The sequence below is a fragment of the Temnothorax longispinosus genome, chromosome 3 (assembly GCF_030848805.1).
Source record: "Temnothorax longispinosus isolate EJ_2023e chromosome 3, Tlon_JGU_v1, whole genome shotgun sequence".
Lineage (NCBI taxonomy): Eukaryota > Metazoa > Arthropoda > Insecta > Hymenoptera > Formicidae > Temnothorax > Temnothorax longispinosus.
In genome coordinates this window covers 9,954,832-9,971,387 of record NC_092360.1, presented here as the reverse complement: position 1 = coordinate 9,971,387, position 16,556 = coordinate 9,954,832, and the positions used below count along the sequence as shown (strand labels likewise).

General features: G+C 35.9%; 1 protein-coding gene across 1 annotated transcript in view; it reads right to left on the bottom strand.

Annotated features, from left to right (window-relative positions):
• LOC139810795 (1-phosphatidylinositol 4,5-bisphosphate phosphodiesterase epsilon-1-like) overlaps positions 1-16,556 on the bottom strand; it is a 117,549-nt gene that overhangs the window by 13,012 nt on the left and 87,981 nt on the right. Inside the window, 4 exon segments of the mRNA XM_071774682.1 lie at positions 484-941; positions 5,894-6,121; positions 6,599-6,832; positions 12,378-12,573. Coding sequence (XP_071630783.1) covers positions 484-941; positions 5,894-6,121; positions 6,599-6,832; positions 12,378-12,573 — 1,116 coding nt within the window.

Here is a 16,556-nt window from a genome sequence, read left to right as displayed (position 1 = left end):
TTATTAGAGGAAATTGTTACAGCAAAATATGTAGGAAATGTGTGTTATTAATATATACTATTGCTCAATAATATATTATAAACAGATCATTGATACACTATTAATAAACCTAATTTTCTAGGGAGGGGATATATTAATGACATAGTAATTAATTTCACACGCGGCGAATTCAAAATTTACAGCACAAAAAGTTTACAGCACAAATAACACATAGACATAGATATAAAATAAATTGGAAAAAATATCCGCGAAATAATCTTGAACGTATAAACCTGATAAGATAATTTTTTCTTCCGAAAAACATGAAATTAAGAAACATATTCTTAATACCGCATATAAAGCGAAGATATATTTTTATTTTCAAATCAGATTGCACGTGACATAGAATGCGATAAATTTTGAATCATCTTCTTTTTCATTCTCTGGATTATCGGTGAGGGACATTCAAAAAACTAATCGCAAAGAGAATAATTCATTACGTACTTGCTAAGAGCGGGAGGGCAAAGTAGGAAGATCAGTCGATTGTCCGGAAGATTGGAGCCATACATGAGGCCGATGCAGCAGTCGGAGCCAGGTAGGCCGAATCTCTTGCAGATGCTCCTGAGATCAGCCTCTCGATCGCGGTCGCAACAGCCGATCATTATCTCCTTCACCGATCCCAGGTCGAGGTATCCCTCTTCCAAAGTGACAGAAGCGCAGTCAGCCTGCTGCTGCGTGTACCTGCCGACTAGGCCCGCTGGTATCGCGTCCTCCGGGTTCGCGGTCAGCGAAAAGTCTGTGAGAGCGGCACCGCCAACTTGTGCCGTTTTTAAGGGACTCCAAGGTGGCTTTTCCCATACGAAGGTGCCGCAAGCGCGATCGACGCGCGCGAACACCAACGCCGTCCTCGAAGCACCACCCTCACAGTCCCAATGGACCAATGTCGTGCCATGATGCAGCACCTGAAACGTGTGGATTTGAGAAATGAGTGTGTTTCTTAGAATGATAGAGAATCGAGGATGTTTGATGTTTCTTAGAATGATAAAAAAACTTTTTTCGATTTTCCATCAGCTTTGTACAAGTAAAATTAGAAAATCGAAGTGTCTTGAAAAGGTGGTCAGAAAATTTCTCTTTAGATGAAAATGAAGGTATACCGAAGCCCGGAAATTTTGCTTTGATCTTACCGAAATTTTCTTTTTAATTTTATATGTATTTGATCTTTCGCACCTACTTAACAGTATTTGATCGCTATGGGATTTTTTACGCATTTTTGGCAATGATTTCTTAATCTTTCTCGATCATTATATTATTATCATTACTAATGACTAAATAGTAAATAAGTAAACACGCGTCATGTTAAGTTTCTGTTAAAAAATTCTAAAGAAAAAACTTTTATTTCTATTACATTTTCGTGCAGAAAGATTTCAATTTAATATCTAGTATTTATAATCGACATTTTGTAATTTAATATATACATAAAAGCTTTTGCATTGCATACGGTATGCATTTCGCTATTGAAGTAATATCATATGTATAAATGCAAAAGAAATATATATAAACGTAACAAAAATTTACATATGTAGGTAACGAATTCGATTTCGCTCGAAATATCGTTGTGGCAGTTTTTAATGCAGTGAGATCTGGATGGTCGGTTTACCGGATTACCGCGATAATATAATTGTTGAAAAAAGGAAACGGAGTAAGCGTCTGTGCTGTAAATATAAATATATTAATTTCACTGCGCATGCAAGGCACTCGCTACTACGAGGTCATCCTTGCAACTGCGCCGCACGAAGTACTCTACGCTTCCACAAAGTACTAGATGCCGTGAGTGCATTTATAACGCTGATGGGACTCGTAATGCACTTATAACGACGTTTATGCGGTCTTGTCTAAGCGCGATGTACAAGTGGACATTTATTGCACGTATGCGCGAATTCGTGAATTTAGCTAGAGTTATTTATCGATGACGCAGGCAGTTGCTCGAATTCACAATTTCCCGTCACGCGTAATGTGCAGTAATCGTTCTAAAGAACGATGAAGAAGAAATATATGTTCGTTAATATTGAAATATCGAGTATTGAAATACTGACGAGAGAGTCCGATGTTCTATATATAGAATATATCTCACGTGTAATTGTCTCATTTTCGCATTGTCGCGAATAGAGAGATTGAGAGTGATTAATTTTGTGCAAATGTACGAAGTAGAGACCAAATTTCAATTCACTTTCAATTAGTTTCGATTATTCGCTGGTACTATATGTATTGGCGAGCAAACGAAAAGCAGGAATTTAATTAATTTAATTAATTTACGAGATGTTAGTATGATTTCCACTCCATTTTTATTTTCATATCCACATTTGAATTATTTTTGAAGCTTCTCGTTTGCATGGTCCGCGACGTGGTTTTCTATTAAAAACTTCCACCAGCATTTTAACGTCAGAGAGCTATAGTTTCCCGATGGTTTGTCGAAGAAGTGCTAATTCCACTATATTTCTAGGCTTGACATTTGTCGTTTAATTTTTACGACGCCGACGCTTTTAATTAATGAGACTACTCTGTGAATGTCTCGAAGTATTTAGCCAAGTACATGGAACAACTTAAAGCCGAATTTTTATTAACAGAAATTGAAGGCATTTTGAATTACATAACGAATTACATAAATCTTACTTTTTAATTACTCTTAAGTGAATATTTTTAATACTATTACATTGATTTATTCTGAGAGATAATTAGAAAAGAAATGTTTAATATTCTATAAATGGTAAGAGTTATCACAAAGATCGAATTTTCGTTAAATAAAGATGAACATCGATTTATTTAAAAATTTATAAAGTTCTTGGATAAAACTAGCAATATTTCATTAATATTATTACGCTTGTATTATAGACTAATATAGACGATGGGCAGGCTATAACGCGCGCGTTATATTTGACTATACTATGTTTGCGTTCTCTGGACATTTATTGGTGCTAAATCAATTATCTTTATGAGAAACCGTCATTCGCAGAGGGATTGAACTGGAAGAAGTTGTGTAACTTCTCCCCCGAAATTCTTCCGACATACCTATATTTCTCACTCGACGTACAATCAATGGATCGCGTGTTATGTATCCTCCAAGAACGTTCTGTGGTAGCAGAGAGAGAGAGAGAGAGATTCATGGTGTATCGATTGCGTCGGAATTTCATGATGGGGAGGATAACGAATTTTATTCGTTATGAACCATTTTTCCCCACAAATATGTTGTGTCCTATTTTTTCTCTTGCCACTCAATTAACGCTGACAATTGGTGGCTCGATTCAAAAGGATGACCTGGTTTTGCGTACTGCGTTACATAGTTTTTTCCGTCGGTTTCCTTGCTTCGTTTGCCACAGAGAGAGCGAGCGAGAGAGAGAGAAAGAGAAAGAGAAAGAGAGAGAGAGAGAGAGAGAGAGAGAGAGAGCTATCTCCTCCTCCCTTCCTCATCTTCCCGTATATTTCTCTGTTTCTTCTCTAATTTCCACCAAGCTTGCCGGAGGTGTAGTAAGGCTAGTCCCTTTGAAATCCTTTTGACGTGTAACAAGCTACGTGCTAACGGTATCTTTTATCTCAGTGGCGCAATGCCATGGAGGTAGCGCCGCCATGACATTAATATCTCGAAATCGTCCGAGGATAAGGAGATACTTTATGTTGATACGAGTGTGCCGGTCTTGCAAAATTCTTAATGAAAAATCCTCAATCTCAATATACGTACAAGTTATACAAATGTGAGTTGTCTATGCCTTTTATGTCTCGAGCTATCAAGATTCGTGAAAATAGCAAACGCGGAATGAAAGGCGAATATCTTTCCTGTACTTCTTTTGCGATTCATGTAGCTTAAACGCGAAACTGCAGATCTAAGGGTTTCCGGACTGCTCCCGTTTCTTGGCTACGATATCAAAGAAAAAATGCGTAGGTGTTCACTTAAATTTCAAAGGCAGCTGTGGAATTTCTTAGCAAAATAGAAATTTCTTGCTAGAGTTCGCTTGGACATGAAAAGAGAATTTGAATCATAATATCATATCTTAAATTTTCTTATTCATCTACAAATCTCGGTTCTCAGCATCAATCAATACGTACAATTTATACGTAGCTACAATTTGCAACGATTAATTTTAACGACAATATTTTTCGAATTTTTAAACTCTCATCATTATTTAAATGCGATATGCTACAGATTATAATATACAAAGATATTAAGACAAATTTCCGGATTTCGCGTCAGTCGTAATTACGATAACAAACACAAATGTTGTAGCATTCTTTAAATAAATGGAACTACTCTCGAGACGAAAGAACTCTCCTGAATACGGTATCGTCTTTCACCTCGCAGTACTTGAACTTTTACATCTCGAATGTTTCTTCCGTTATGATACATTAAATTCTCATTCATGTTGGAGCTTACCGACTCGAAATAGGAAAAGCATTACTCATTTTGCAATGTGGGTGAAACAAGAAAGATTTGGAACTCGGATGTAAATATTCTTATGAATGCTATACATATAATTGTTTTGCATTATCTCCGTGAAAAGCAGTTTGAAAAGACATTCCTTAAATATTTACGCGTTTTACTTTATTTCTTCAAATAAATTTCGAATTGTTTATTAAATATCTTTATTTAAAGAAACATTTGTAAAAATTGTGAATCAATTATGAGATTAGAAGATTTCAAGGACGCATGTAAATGCCTTGATGGATAACAAAACTTCAATGATCGATTAACTTTAAGTAAAGTTTAATTAAGTTTAACGTATCTTTTAAACTCAACGAAACTTTTCTTAATTGCTATGTTCTTTAATATCTACGTATAAAATGTGACGACAAAAATTTCTAAATTTCTCAAAAAATGTACATCACGAAGACTCGGATATTTTTCTAAATTTTGGCAAAGTAATTCCTAACGTGATAATAATGTTCGGCCATAATCATGAGTTAGATATTACATTGATTATGTCTAAATTGCTAACGTCGAATAATGTACATTGTTGTGTGCATAGCAGAAAAATTACACATCTCTCAATACGGCCTCGCGTTAGAATAAAAAACGTCCTGGCGTCCCATTGTGCAACAAATCCTGCGAGTCCAATATTTACGATACACTCTACGCGCAGCATCGCGATGTCACGTATGCAATTGGCAGTTTCGTTATGTGACGCAATGCCTCTCAATCCCAAAACGATCGCGACAATCTCAGACAAAATAACTGTGTTTCTCTCTCCTCTCTCTCTCTCTCCTCCTCCTCTATGTATCTACCTATCTATTTACCCATCTCTATGTATGTGTGTTGCCAATGAATAATCCGGATGTGACATAGAGAGCGAACGTTGCGCGTTATCGCAAAGCGGAAATTACGTTGTGTTTAGAACTTTCCTAATACTGCTAATTATGTCAAATTTAATTAAGTTTCCACATAGACATTTTCCGTGCATGGCACTCTGAACAGATTATGCGATAAGTATCGCTCTTTCTAAAACTATTACTTTTATTAATTTCATCAATACCTTTAACATCTCGAAACATTTGAATTTTAAAACTTTATCTTTTTTCCTGTATATGACAATATTGATAAGAGTTTTTTTTCTTTCTTATAATAATCCGGTCAATACGAGTTATCAGTCGGCATGAAGTTTAAAAGAAGTTTTAATGATTATTTGAGTAAAATGTTTATCTTTTGCTACTCTTTAAATTGTGTCAAAGTTTTTATCTATCCGTCTTTATAAAAACTACAATAGAAGTCGCCTCCATGGACATCCTCTATCGGACATGATAGATAACTCGTGAAAATGCCGCTTATATAATTGTCGCGTAAAATTGACGACGCAGATTCTCATTTCGATACGATATCTACATTTCCGTACGAGATGTGCATTTATCTGTAGAATGTAGCGCAAAATACCTGCAGGAGATGGAGATCCATGCCAGTGTGTGGCGCGGCAACGGGAAACAAAGCGACTCCGTGGTCGATTTTGAGCGGGTGCACGGGCTTGTAGGAGTCCAAATCAAGATGATAGTCATTCTCGTCGCATTCCTCCGCCATGTAGGTTTGCTCGATCGCGGTCGTATGAACGCTCAGGGTGCGATGAAGGGAACCGGTAGTCGCGTCTCTGCCACGAGCATGCCGATGCTTAAGAAAGAAGAGAAAGAAATATCCGTCGTTAAATTAAACCATCGAGTCATTTAGTATATTTATGCTCGCATTGAAAAAAAGAAACATCTCTAATGGACGATATCAACGCGATCATTTTCGCTTATATAAATATAATTACATTAATATCTACGATCCATTGATATGTCAAAGCTCACTTTAAATCTATAATTCGCATTAGATCGCAAATAGAATTTTATTTATAATTTCGTGTCATATATTTATACGTATATTTTATACGTGTATTTATATTTCTAAAATGTTTGTCTTATTACGTAAAATTTTAAATTGAATTCTGGCGTAAGTTGTAAATTGTTTAACGTGGGTGGGTAATTGTTTAACATGACGATAGCTATTTTAGCGAAACATAGCACTCAACGTGACATTACAGATTGTTCATTAAGATTACTCGGTCTTTACGTGGCCTTTACGATGCTTGCCGGTCGGATATCTCACCTTGTGAAAGAGCGCGACTTTGTCGAGAATGGAATTTGTATTGTGGGCTGGGGTGATGGGGTTCTCCGGTTTGTTCAAGGAGGCGCTCCTCGAACTCCATCCCGACGGCGTCTCTGTGTTACTCTCGACGGCGATCCTGGCGACCGGCGCAGAGGAAGGCACGTGTTCTTGAGGTTCGCTCTCCTTAACGCTAGCACGTGGTGACTCGCGATTTTCCTTGTACTCGGGCTCGGGCTGAAACATGCCGAGCCGACGGTACTCCTTAGGAATTATACAGTTAAGTTTATTGTGTACAGAAATTGTCTGTATAATGGAAGAGCCCCAACCTACCTTGCGCTACTGTTTCATAATTATACAGTGTAATTCAGTAGAATAAACAAAATAATAATGAAAATGCAATTTACACCATGCTCAAAATAAACGGCTTCGAATTTTATAATAATATATTTTTCTCAGACGATTGTACAAAGAATGTATAATTAAAAAAGTTACTAAGAATAAATAACCGTTAATTTATAATAAGTAGACAAAACAAAATGAATTAATTATACTGTAGAAAATACTTGTTTTTATTAGCATATGGTGTAAAAATAATATACATACAAGAACTTATAAAAATAAATATTATAAAAAGAACTAACAATTTAGCTGGTTGCATGATTCATATATATTAAAAAAATCTGATATAATCATTGTGATTCTCGTTTATAATATTTATTTTTACAAGCTTATATATATTCCTTTTACATTATATGTTAATAAAAATGATGGGTGTCTTCTGTAGAGTATAATGTTTTCATTTATTTTATTCTATCTACTTTCATATTACTATCCACTTTCATTAAAATAAAAGATATTTAATTTTAAAAACTTTTCTGTACAATATTTGATTTTAAAAGAAATCTATATAAATTTTTTTTATTTTATGTGAGTTTGTTATAATTAGGAAATAAAAAAAGGAAGTTATAAGGAAAATAAACTGAGACTGGTTATTGAAAAAAAAAAATAATAAACGTAAAGGTTTGAAATTTTAACTGTTCAGAGTGACAATGAAATTAGCTTTCAATTCCGCATGACGTAACATGACATTAACAAACACACTACACATTACACAAACAAAAAACAAGTAAAAAGAGGGATATCGATAGAGATTGAGGGATAATGATTCGTTTATTAAAGCGAATTTATTAAAGCATTTTGCTATGACGACATGCATGTGAAAGGGACATTTTATATGAGATTATAAAATATAAAATAAATGAAACATAAATGATATTTCACACATTATACATATAATATAAATGAAATACTATAAATTACATTATTGGAATATTTAATACGTATAAAATAAATTAATCGGTACCGTTTCCGATGTAACGTTACAGTTGATGGATCACGGAAGTCCAGAAGAAATAAAGAACTGGCAGCTGTTGTTTCGCATGTTATATCATTCTAAGCGTGCTACCTCGAAAGAATACATTGTTCGACGACTAGATGTTCATTTCGAGGATGTAGATTCGATAATCCGAGTAACGAAGTTGCCTTTGTTCCTCGAAGAGAAACTTGGCTTTCGAAATAGGAATCAATAGTTTACGGCTTACTCTCGAAACACAACCTCGAAATACACTCTCGCGTGTTCATCAACACGAACACTGGATGGCCCTTTAAGTCTCTTGATGACTGGTAGCATGTAAAGAGCCCTTTCACAAGTGTAAATCTCTCGGCCATCTCGTAAATATAAACAGCACTGATTGTGAGTAAAAGTGGAAAAACGGTGGTTGGTCTTATTTTTAATTTTCTGTGAAAATTCTCTGCCGGCATGTATATACGTTTTCACGAGATGTGGAGGATGCAATAAAAATAATTTAATTAAATAAATCAAATGATACATTAAATGTGTAAAACTGTCCTTGGCATCCTCTCGTCTGGTTATAATTACTATCAGGAATTCGCACGTAGTACGCATATAAAATACATAATTTATATTTAACGATATATATTAAAATTACATCTCTTCAGTTTTTGCGGCGAAGTACTTAAGCAAGGTTAACGCAAATTATATGTACAAGTAATCGTTCGGGAGCTTGTCTACCGATCTGTAAGCTAGAAGCGCACACCAGTAGCAAGAACTTTAATGCTTATAATTAACTGTTATCCGATAACCTTAATCTTGCATGGATATATATCGAGCGACCGTTTCACAACGCGGCGTCATAAGGTAATGCTGTTTCATTTTATCGCGCCGTGTTACCCGCCGATCGACCCACCACCGTCGCGCGCCGTCGGGCGGCATTCAAAGCCGCTAAGTCGCGCGATCCAAATTGCAAACGTGCTGAAACACATCTGCCGGCAGAATAACTCGGATAGATGCATGTTGATCGAGTTGCTCGCGCGGGTAAGAAATTATGTTCAGAAACTATGTTAATGTAATTTAACGCTCTCATGGAGACGGAGGCACCGATTTGTCGCGTGATGGAATAACGATATCGCTTTTTGATCAAAAACCGAACTGCCTACAAATAAGGAAGACGGGAGAATTAACATTTGAAGGGTCGGGGACATCTTGAAGAACATATCTCATATAAAAAATTTATCTTTAATTTAAGAAAGATCTAATTTTTAATAGCATTTGCTTGTGCCAAAGTAGGATATTTTTAAATAAATGTTTATTACATTTCTTTAGGAAAATATTTTTTACGTTATATATACATATGTTATATAGTATATGTATTTTTTGAATTAGTTGCTTTAAATCCAAAAATTTTAATCAAATCTGAGAAATAATTAGAGATATAAAATATGTAGAATGCAAGTTAAATTACTTTTAAACAGGGGAGAAACAATGTTTATCCATTTTTTAAATACAACGCGAGGAATATTTTCATAAAGAGATGATTCATAAAAATAGATATACATATATGTATATGACAATTAAAAATCTCCAAAATAATCATTTTGAATAAAATAATCTTTTTCCATTATACAATATATAGGGCTACATATCGGGTATAAAACTGTTTCTATGTATTAATAAATTAAGCCGCGATTTTTCGTGGCTAGATAATATTGTTATCGTAAGTCAAAAGGCTTAAAAAATCTTTCAACCTAGCTCTTCTTTAATTAGTACATATATAAGTTTTCCTTTCGTATTTAATTCGCTATTGTTTCTATACGTTTGTTTATAATTTTCCTCTTGATGTTACCCACGAGTAACGATGTGGACACAGGAAATACGGCAACATAGAAATCGACACCGTAACATTTGGTCTTTCGGGGCTTAAAGCTCGAGACCATCCGCGGCGGACGTGATGCCAGACGAGCGAAGTGACTTTCGCGATGTTGCTTAACCTCGTTATCCTTCCTGCCTTTCTTCCTCCAACAGAAATGTCTCCCAAAGGACGTACGTGCCGATGAGGGGACAATCAGCAACACACAGAGCGAGATAATAGAACAACGCATATCGCAAACTTGGTGTCTGACGCATCGCGGGCGCCGCGTCGATGCCGATTTGGAATTCCATTTGCGAGCCGTGACATCCGCATCGTGGATACATTCGGTTTGGTAGATTACACCTTCCAGAGGGAGGGAAAGAGAGAGAGAGAGAGAGAGAGAGAGAGAGAGAGGGGGGGGAGGAGGGAAATAAGAGAGACAATGCTAATGAGATATACCTACTACGCCACGTCTTCGATAGTCTCAAGGCAAAGCATATCGTTTACTTTGCTCCCGTAATGTCAATCGATGTCGAATTCATTTGAATGTAATTAACGATTAACACCCGAGACGCGAACGTACGTGAATGATCACGTCGCAGATTGATTAACCTCGCACCCTAGAAATTATACGTTCTGATAAGCTTTTCCATTAGCGGGATGCGTAACTGTGAATAATTTCTTTGAATTTACATTATAAATTTATGTATATATTTCGGAGAAATGTGAATGAGAATTTTTGTCAACGCTGATAGATTAACAACTAGATCGTATATTTTTATGGCTTTCATTCTGTCTGATTACAGTTTTATTTTATTTGCCTAACATGAGGATCGTAAATATAAATGGAACGTAAATATAAAGTGAATATAATAATGTGATATAATTTAACGTTAAATACACATATGCGATTATTGACTAATAATTAATTAAGGCTATATAAATAAGTACTATTTACTATTTAAACTAATTTAGATGACAATTTACGTCAGGATTCAAAACAGAAATATATTTTGATACATGTACAGGTATATATATTTTAATACATATTTTATTCTAAATTTTTGTCGAATATTTTTCACGTTACACGGGACATACAATTTTAAATAGAATTCTATCTTGAATTCTGACATAAATTAAGTTATTCATTTTAACAAATCTTATAAAGTTTTGTTCACACTTTCGTTCTCCTTTTTCGAAACAAACGCTTCGCATTGTGACTTCGCGATGCTGTTTCACGTGAACGGTTAATCTAATTGCAAATTCGTGGTGCTGAACACGTGCTTGGTTATATTTACGACTGGCGAGTGGCGAATATCCACTCTGCGGATTTCCTCATACAATTTAAGTTTCATGAGTCGCTTTTAGAAACACTGATTTTCGTTGCGGTCATTCTAAACGTGCTCTTAAATATCAAATACGCTGTAAAAGGCGAGGTAGATACCGTTTCGTTTCTCGATGACGATCGTTAGCGACAAGAGCAAGTAGTTTCCGCCGGCCTACAACCATCGTAGCTGCTGGAGGCCGATAGAAACCCCTTTTCTTATCGCTTTTACAGCGCAGCCTTTGCCTTGGTGTCCTTCCCATGCTACTCTTCGTGAAACTTCGTAGAAGAATCTCAATGCGCAGTTCCCGCTCGGCGTTTGCGCTCGAAATGATCCTGTTTGAAACGCAAACTGTTTCTCTTCCACTGATTCCCCAGGATTGATCTGATTTCTCTCCCGTCGGCTTTGATAGTTTGGTGTAATGTTAGAAACGATTATTTCATAAATAAACGATCTATTATTATAAGAATACCCGCTATGGAAGATTTCATTTTCTTGAAATTTTTAGGCATCTCATCTTAAAAGATTATTCTCGGGTAAAACTTTCGCAAACTTGGATGCGCATTTCTAAGTCTTAACATAAGCTTTTTATTTGCTCTAATTTCTTATTAGTTTCCCTTCTTTAAACGAGTTCGCCGCAACGCCAAAGTTCTCGCCATCTTTTGAACATGCAAATGTTGTTAGAAGGACGGAGTAAATTTGCCCTGTCACTGACCGTCCCCTTCGTTCCCTCGATTACTCTCTACAAGCCCACTTGTGATGCGATCGGGAGAGACATGTTGGATATCACCGGTGAACTTCTTTGGCTGTTGGCCAAAACGCGAAAGCGTTCAATTACTTATGAGCTTTTTCCACGACTCAGCTTTTTCCTCGTCGTATCGTGTTCCACGCGCTTGAACATCAGATAGAGAGATAGATTTACGAAAAGTTACGTTACGCTATCCTATCTAAATAACCAGTCTTCTGCTCCGATGCACGTAGATACAGATCTCGTCTTTTATCTCACGTTGACAGTAATCTTCAGTAGTAGACAGGATAAATATTCCAAAGTAGAGTTGAAAGAAGACCAAGAAGCGGGCGCTGATGCGTAATATTTAACAGCGCTTACGTGATCAAACATAAATGTCAATCTATTTAACAACGTGAAACAGTCAATTCTACTTTTAAGCATGTGCAAGCATAAATTCCAAGTATATACACAAAGTGCGATATCGTACGAGCAGTGGTATAGCTTTTTGTATTTACCTCTATATCGAACTCGATAACTTCCTTCAGCTCGCGCAGGAAGGCTCCGAAGAATGGCACCACAGGGCATTCCGGCATCGCGAGAGCGCGAGCAAGCGCACGGTCATATTCGGAAGACAGAAGGGCGGAGGAGAGATATTCCATGACCGGTATGCGCTCGTTCACACCGAGCCAAAACGGCTTCAGCTTGTTGGACCTGCAATTTAAGTGAACATTCGTGATAGACAAGGCGGGACATACTTTTTCGGATATACTTAAGAGGTAAACCGCTGACGACGGAAATTCGCACACCTCCACTTTCAAGTAATGCGCGGCAACACAGTAGGGTATTAAGGGGTTGTGATATACTGTTTTAATACTTTAATACTTTTGTAATAACCAGTCATACCTTAATAATACTTTTCTTAGTAAATAATAATGGTGATTTCGGATATATTTTAATTAAACAATTACAAAACACGTGAATCGAATTTATCGGATAGGTCATAATAAGTCGAAGGATTAGCGGTGTTACTTAATACTCTTAGGATTTAATACTCTAATGCAGTAAATTCAAATTGGAGTAACATTCATTAATTCCTACTTAATATCTTAATTTTGTACACCAGCGTTATACAGCGGTTTACTCTGCGTACAGAATTACCAAGCTTAATTTTAACTGAGGTAAATTTCGGAAGCTGCTGATAATTAAAGGCGTGGGACTCGAATATTAAATTAATTTGAGAAGCAAGATTTTGAACAATTTCGGTATTTTGGTGGTTGAAACATGAAAGGTCTTTCTTTGAAATAATAGTAGCAGTAATAATTTAACGTTATGAGTTTATTCGAAGTAATTTATGTTTTGTGAGTGTTTTTTTTATTCAAGACTAGACTTAAAGTTACACATGTTTATTCTTTCCATAGATGAAAAAATATTTTTTAATTAGAAATTTAATGTTTTTAACTATTCTCATATATTAAAATGCATGAAATCTGCAAGATAAATAATTAAAAGAAGAGGATGAATAAATTGCAATTTAGTATCGTGAGCACAGCAAGTTTACATTTACATTTACGACAGTTTACACTTGTATAACAGTTTACATTTGTACAATTAAAAATAAAGCTGATAGTACGCCAGCATCCGTATGACAACCATGTACAAGCTCCTTGCAAACAGTTTCCTCCGTTTCGTGTACTAGCGGTCGTTAAAATCACGAAACGTTTACCGTTAGAGCGTTAATTATCTCTCTCTTTAAGTATTCTCCGTAGCGCATGCAGCCAGTTAGCTCCGAATGCTCCTGCAGGGTGGAGAATGTTTCCGGCTGTGCGGGACAGTCGGCAGGCGCAACGGTCGTTCTGGAAACGATATTCCCGCACGAAACTTTTATCCTCTCATTCGCGGGACGAGCATAGGAGGACGGTGTGTCTAACTTTACAGTGCCGGCAATAAAAAGTATTTTATTTCTACGCCGGGCTTCCGATGGGAGCAGGCGGTAAAGGTTCTTCGTTGCGCGCCACTTACGGCGAAATTCGTCTCGCGGAGCATAAAAAAAAGCGCCTTCGCGCTTAATAACGAGTACCGCGAGAAGAACGAAAGCGATAACCGAAGGGCGGAATCAGCGAAACAGAACGTAAACCGAAATTTCCCTTGGAAGACGATATTAAGCTCGCCGATACAATTTCCCTCGCCGTTTCAGAGTCATCGATCAAACGGGTGATACTTACGGCATTTCGATTAGGGCTGGTAGCTATCGATTTTAATACGTAATGCATTTTATTTGAGCTACACGTTGTCAGAGCGATACTGCGGCACAAAGATTAGTTAACAATTTTTCTGCGATATAGAGGGACAGAGAGAAGGAAGTCAATCTTGAACTTCTCAAGCGGAAGTGAAGTTCGATTCTCTTTTCCTTTCTCTTTCTCTACTTCATATTTCCATCTCTCTATGAGAATAAGTTTCTGAGATATTCTCAGAGACGTTCTCCCCATTTAAATGTGCACGTGGAACATCGATCAGAACTTCCAAGCAGATTTTCAGCGTAGTTTTCAAGTTGGCAAAAAACCCTTTAATAAAGTATTCTCCTTTAGACGCCTGATAGATTACAAAGAGCCCTTGCGCGGAAGTTTTTTTTTTACTTCTGTTCCCCCCGAGGCACAAACAATAATATTAAGTCAATCAACGTCAGTTTTTTTTTTCCAAGTGGATAGACATCAGGCGTGATTCATACCGCGTATATCGCAGCAAAGATGTAAATTAGAATTGAAATGCATTTGAGAAACTTGTGTATTTTATTCGTGAACAAATTTACAAGTGAAATCTCGGTAAACAAATTACGCTACTTTGAAACTAGCAAATGGCATGTACGGTAGCTTAGCTTGACATATTGACTGATCAAATTTCCCATGTCGTCAATTTTCATAGCCGCGACACGTTTTCGAAAACTTTACGAGTCGTTTATTTGAGACTTTCAAAGTCCATCGTGTAGAATATCGCTTTGTATTTTTCTTCTTTCAGTCCGCCTACGCCGGGAGAGGATTAATTATCAAACGAGCAAGAGAACAATTTTACGGGCGAATAACGCGCGAGTCGTCGGTCGTATTCGTTGATCTCCGTGAAAATTAATGACACACATTCATTACTCGAATTACTTTTCAACGGGAGATTATCCCATTCCCTCGCGAGGCATCGAGTTGAAAGAGGTCGCAGTCCCGAAAGAACTCCTCGTGAAATAATGCGATTACGCCATTGTGAATCGTTTCGGGAAATGGGTAGAGCATCGAGCCGAGAAACATTCGTAGAATGAGCTACGTGTCGTGACACTCGATAAAACTTTCACGAGAAGCTCTTAATAAAGCAAACTACCACGGAAGCCACTCTTGCAATAAGACACGCGATAGGGATCCTACAACAAGACATATCTCTGCGTTTAATATACATTAGGCTTGTCTGAGCTTTTGCGAAAGAAAATTGCGGGTCCTGGGTTTAATTATTTTTACAAGACGTAATTGTGTTAAATATGATCAGTCCACGGACATGAAATAATTGCTGATGCATTTATATTTTGCTCTTTACTTAATTCTGTATGTTTAACGGGTCCTAAATTCTTTTAGTTTTTCTTTTGGCCATATTTCTTGACGAGTTTAAAGTTGATTCGTCTGACAATTTGATGATTTCTTACTAATTTTTACTTGGTTATGCATATTAAAATATTTCAATTACTCTTATCGCATTTTGAATTGTTTTGGCACTGAAGTTTACTTATAGGAATAAAATAATAAAAAATAAAATTTAATAACATAAATTTCTCAGTGTTAAAATCCAGTTTGTAATTAAAAATCCTGACATTAAAATAATTATCATTCTTTCGAATGCAAGAAATTTTCATTAAATATCTACATTTTGTTGTAATAACAGCCACAAATATATATAATTAATATAGTAATTAATTACCAATTTCCACATGTATATGGCCGATCCCTTTTATCATTAGCAAGTAGCGTACGCGTTTCTTGTGTCATGATTTGATGGTAATGCTCTGCACTGAAAAAAAAATGTGCTTACTTGTAGTGAATATATATTTACTAAAATTAGATTTACTTAATTTAAATAAATAATGTTAAAATGTAAAACTTATTAATTTTACTATAGTAAACTAAAGCATTAAAATCAGAAAATGTTTTCTTCTTGAAACGTTTACTTGAATCAAATTCAGGTTTACTATATTACAGTGTAATAGTTATTGAAATATAGCAAATGAATTTTTAAAATACTAAATCCGAATCTTTTAATTTTAGAAATGGCACTTTAATAAATATTTGCTTAAATTCACGTTTCCAAAGTTATAAAAATAATAAATAGAGTACTTATAAGAAATAAATATTTTCTTTAGTGCAATTTATTACATTTGAGGAAACGTATACTGAAATAAAGTTAATATATTCGACAAAAAAAAGCGTACGATGCATGAGACAGCAGGATGAAGAAGCAGAAATAAGCCCGGAAGCAGGTTGTTACCGGGCATAACGTTTATAGTAAAGGGATCAATCAATGGCCACCAATTTGAGATTTCCGCAAGAATACTATGGACTCACAATCGTAATAATGTTAATTTGAGAAGAATGTGAAAATATGTTCACATTTCCGATGGCTTCAGACTTTAAAGAAGTGTAAACATTAGTTACGCTGATTTTAATTTA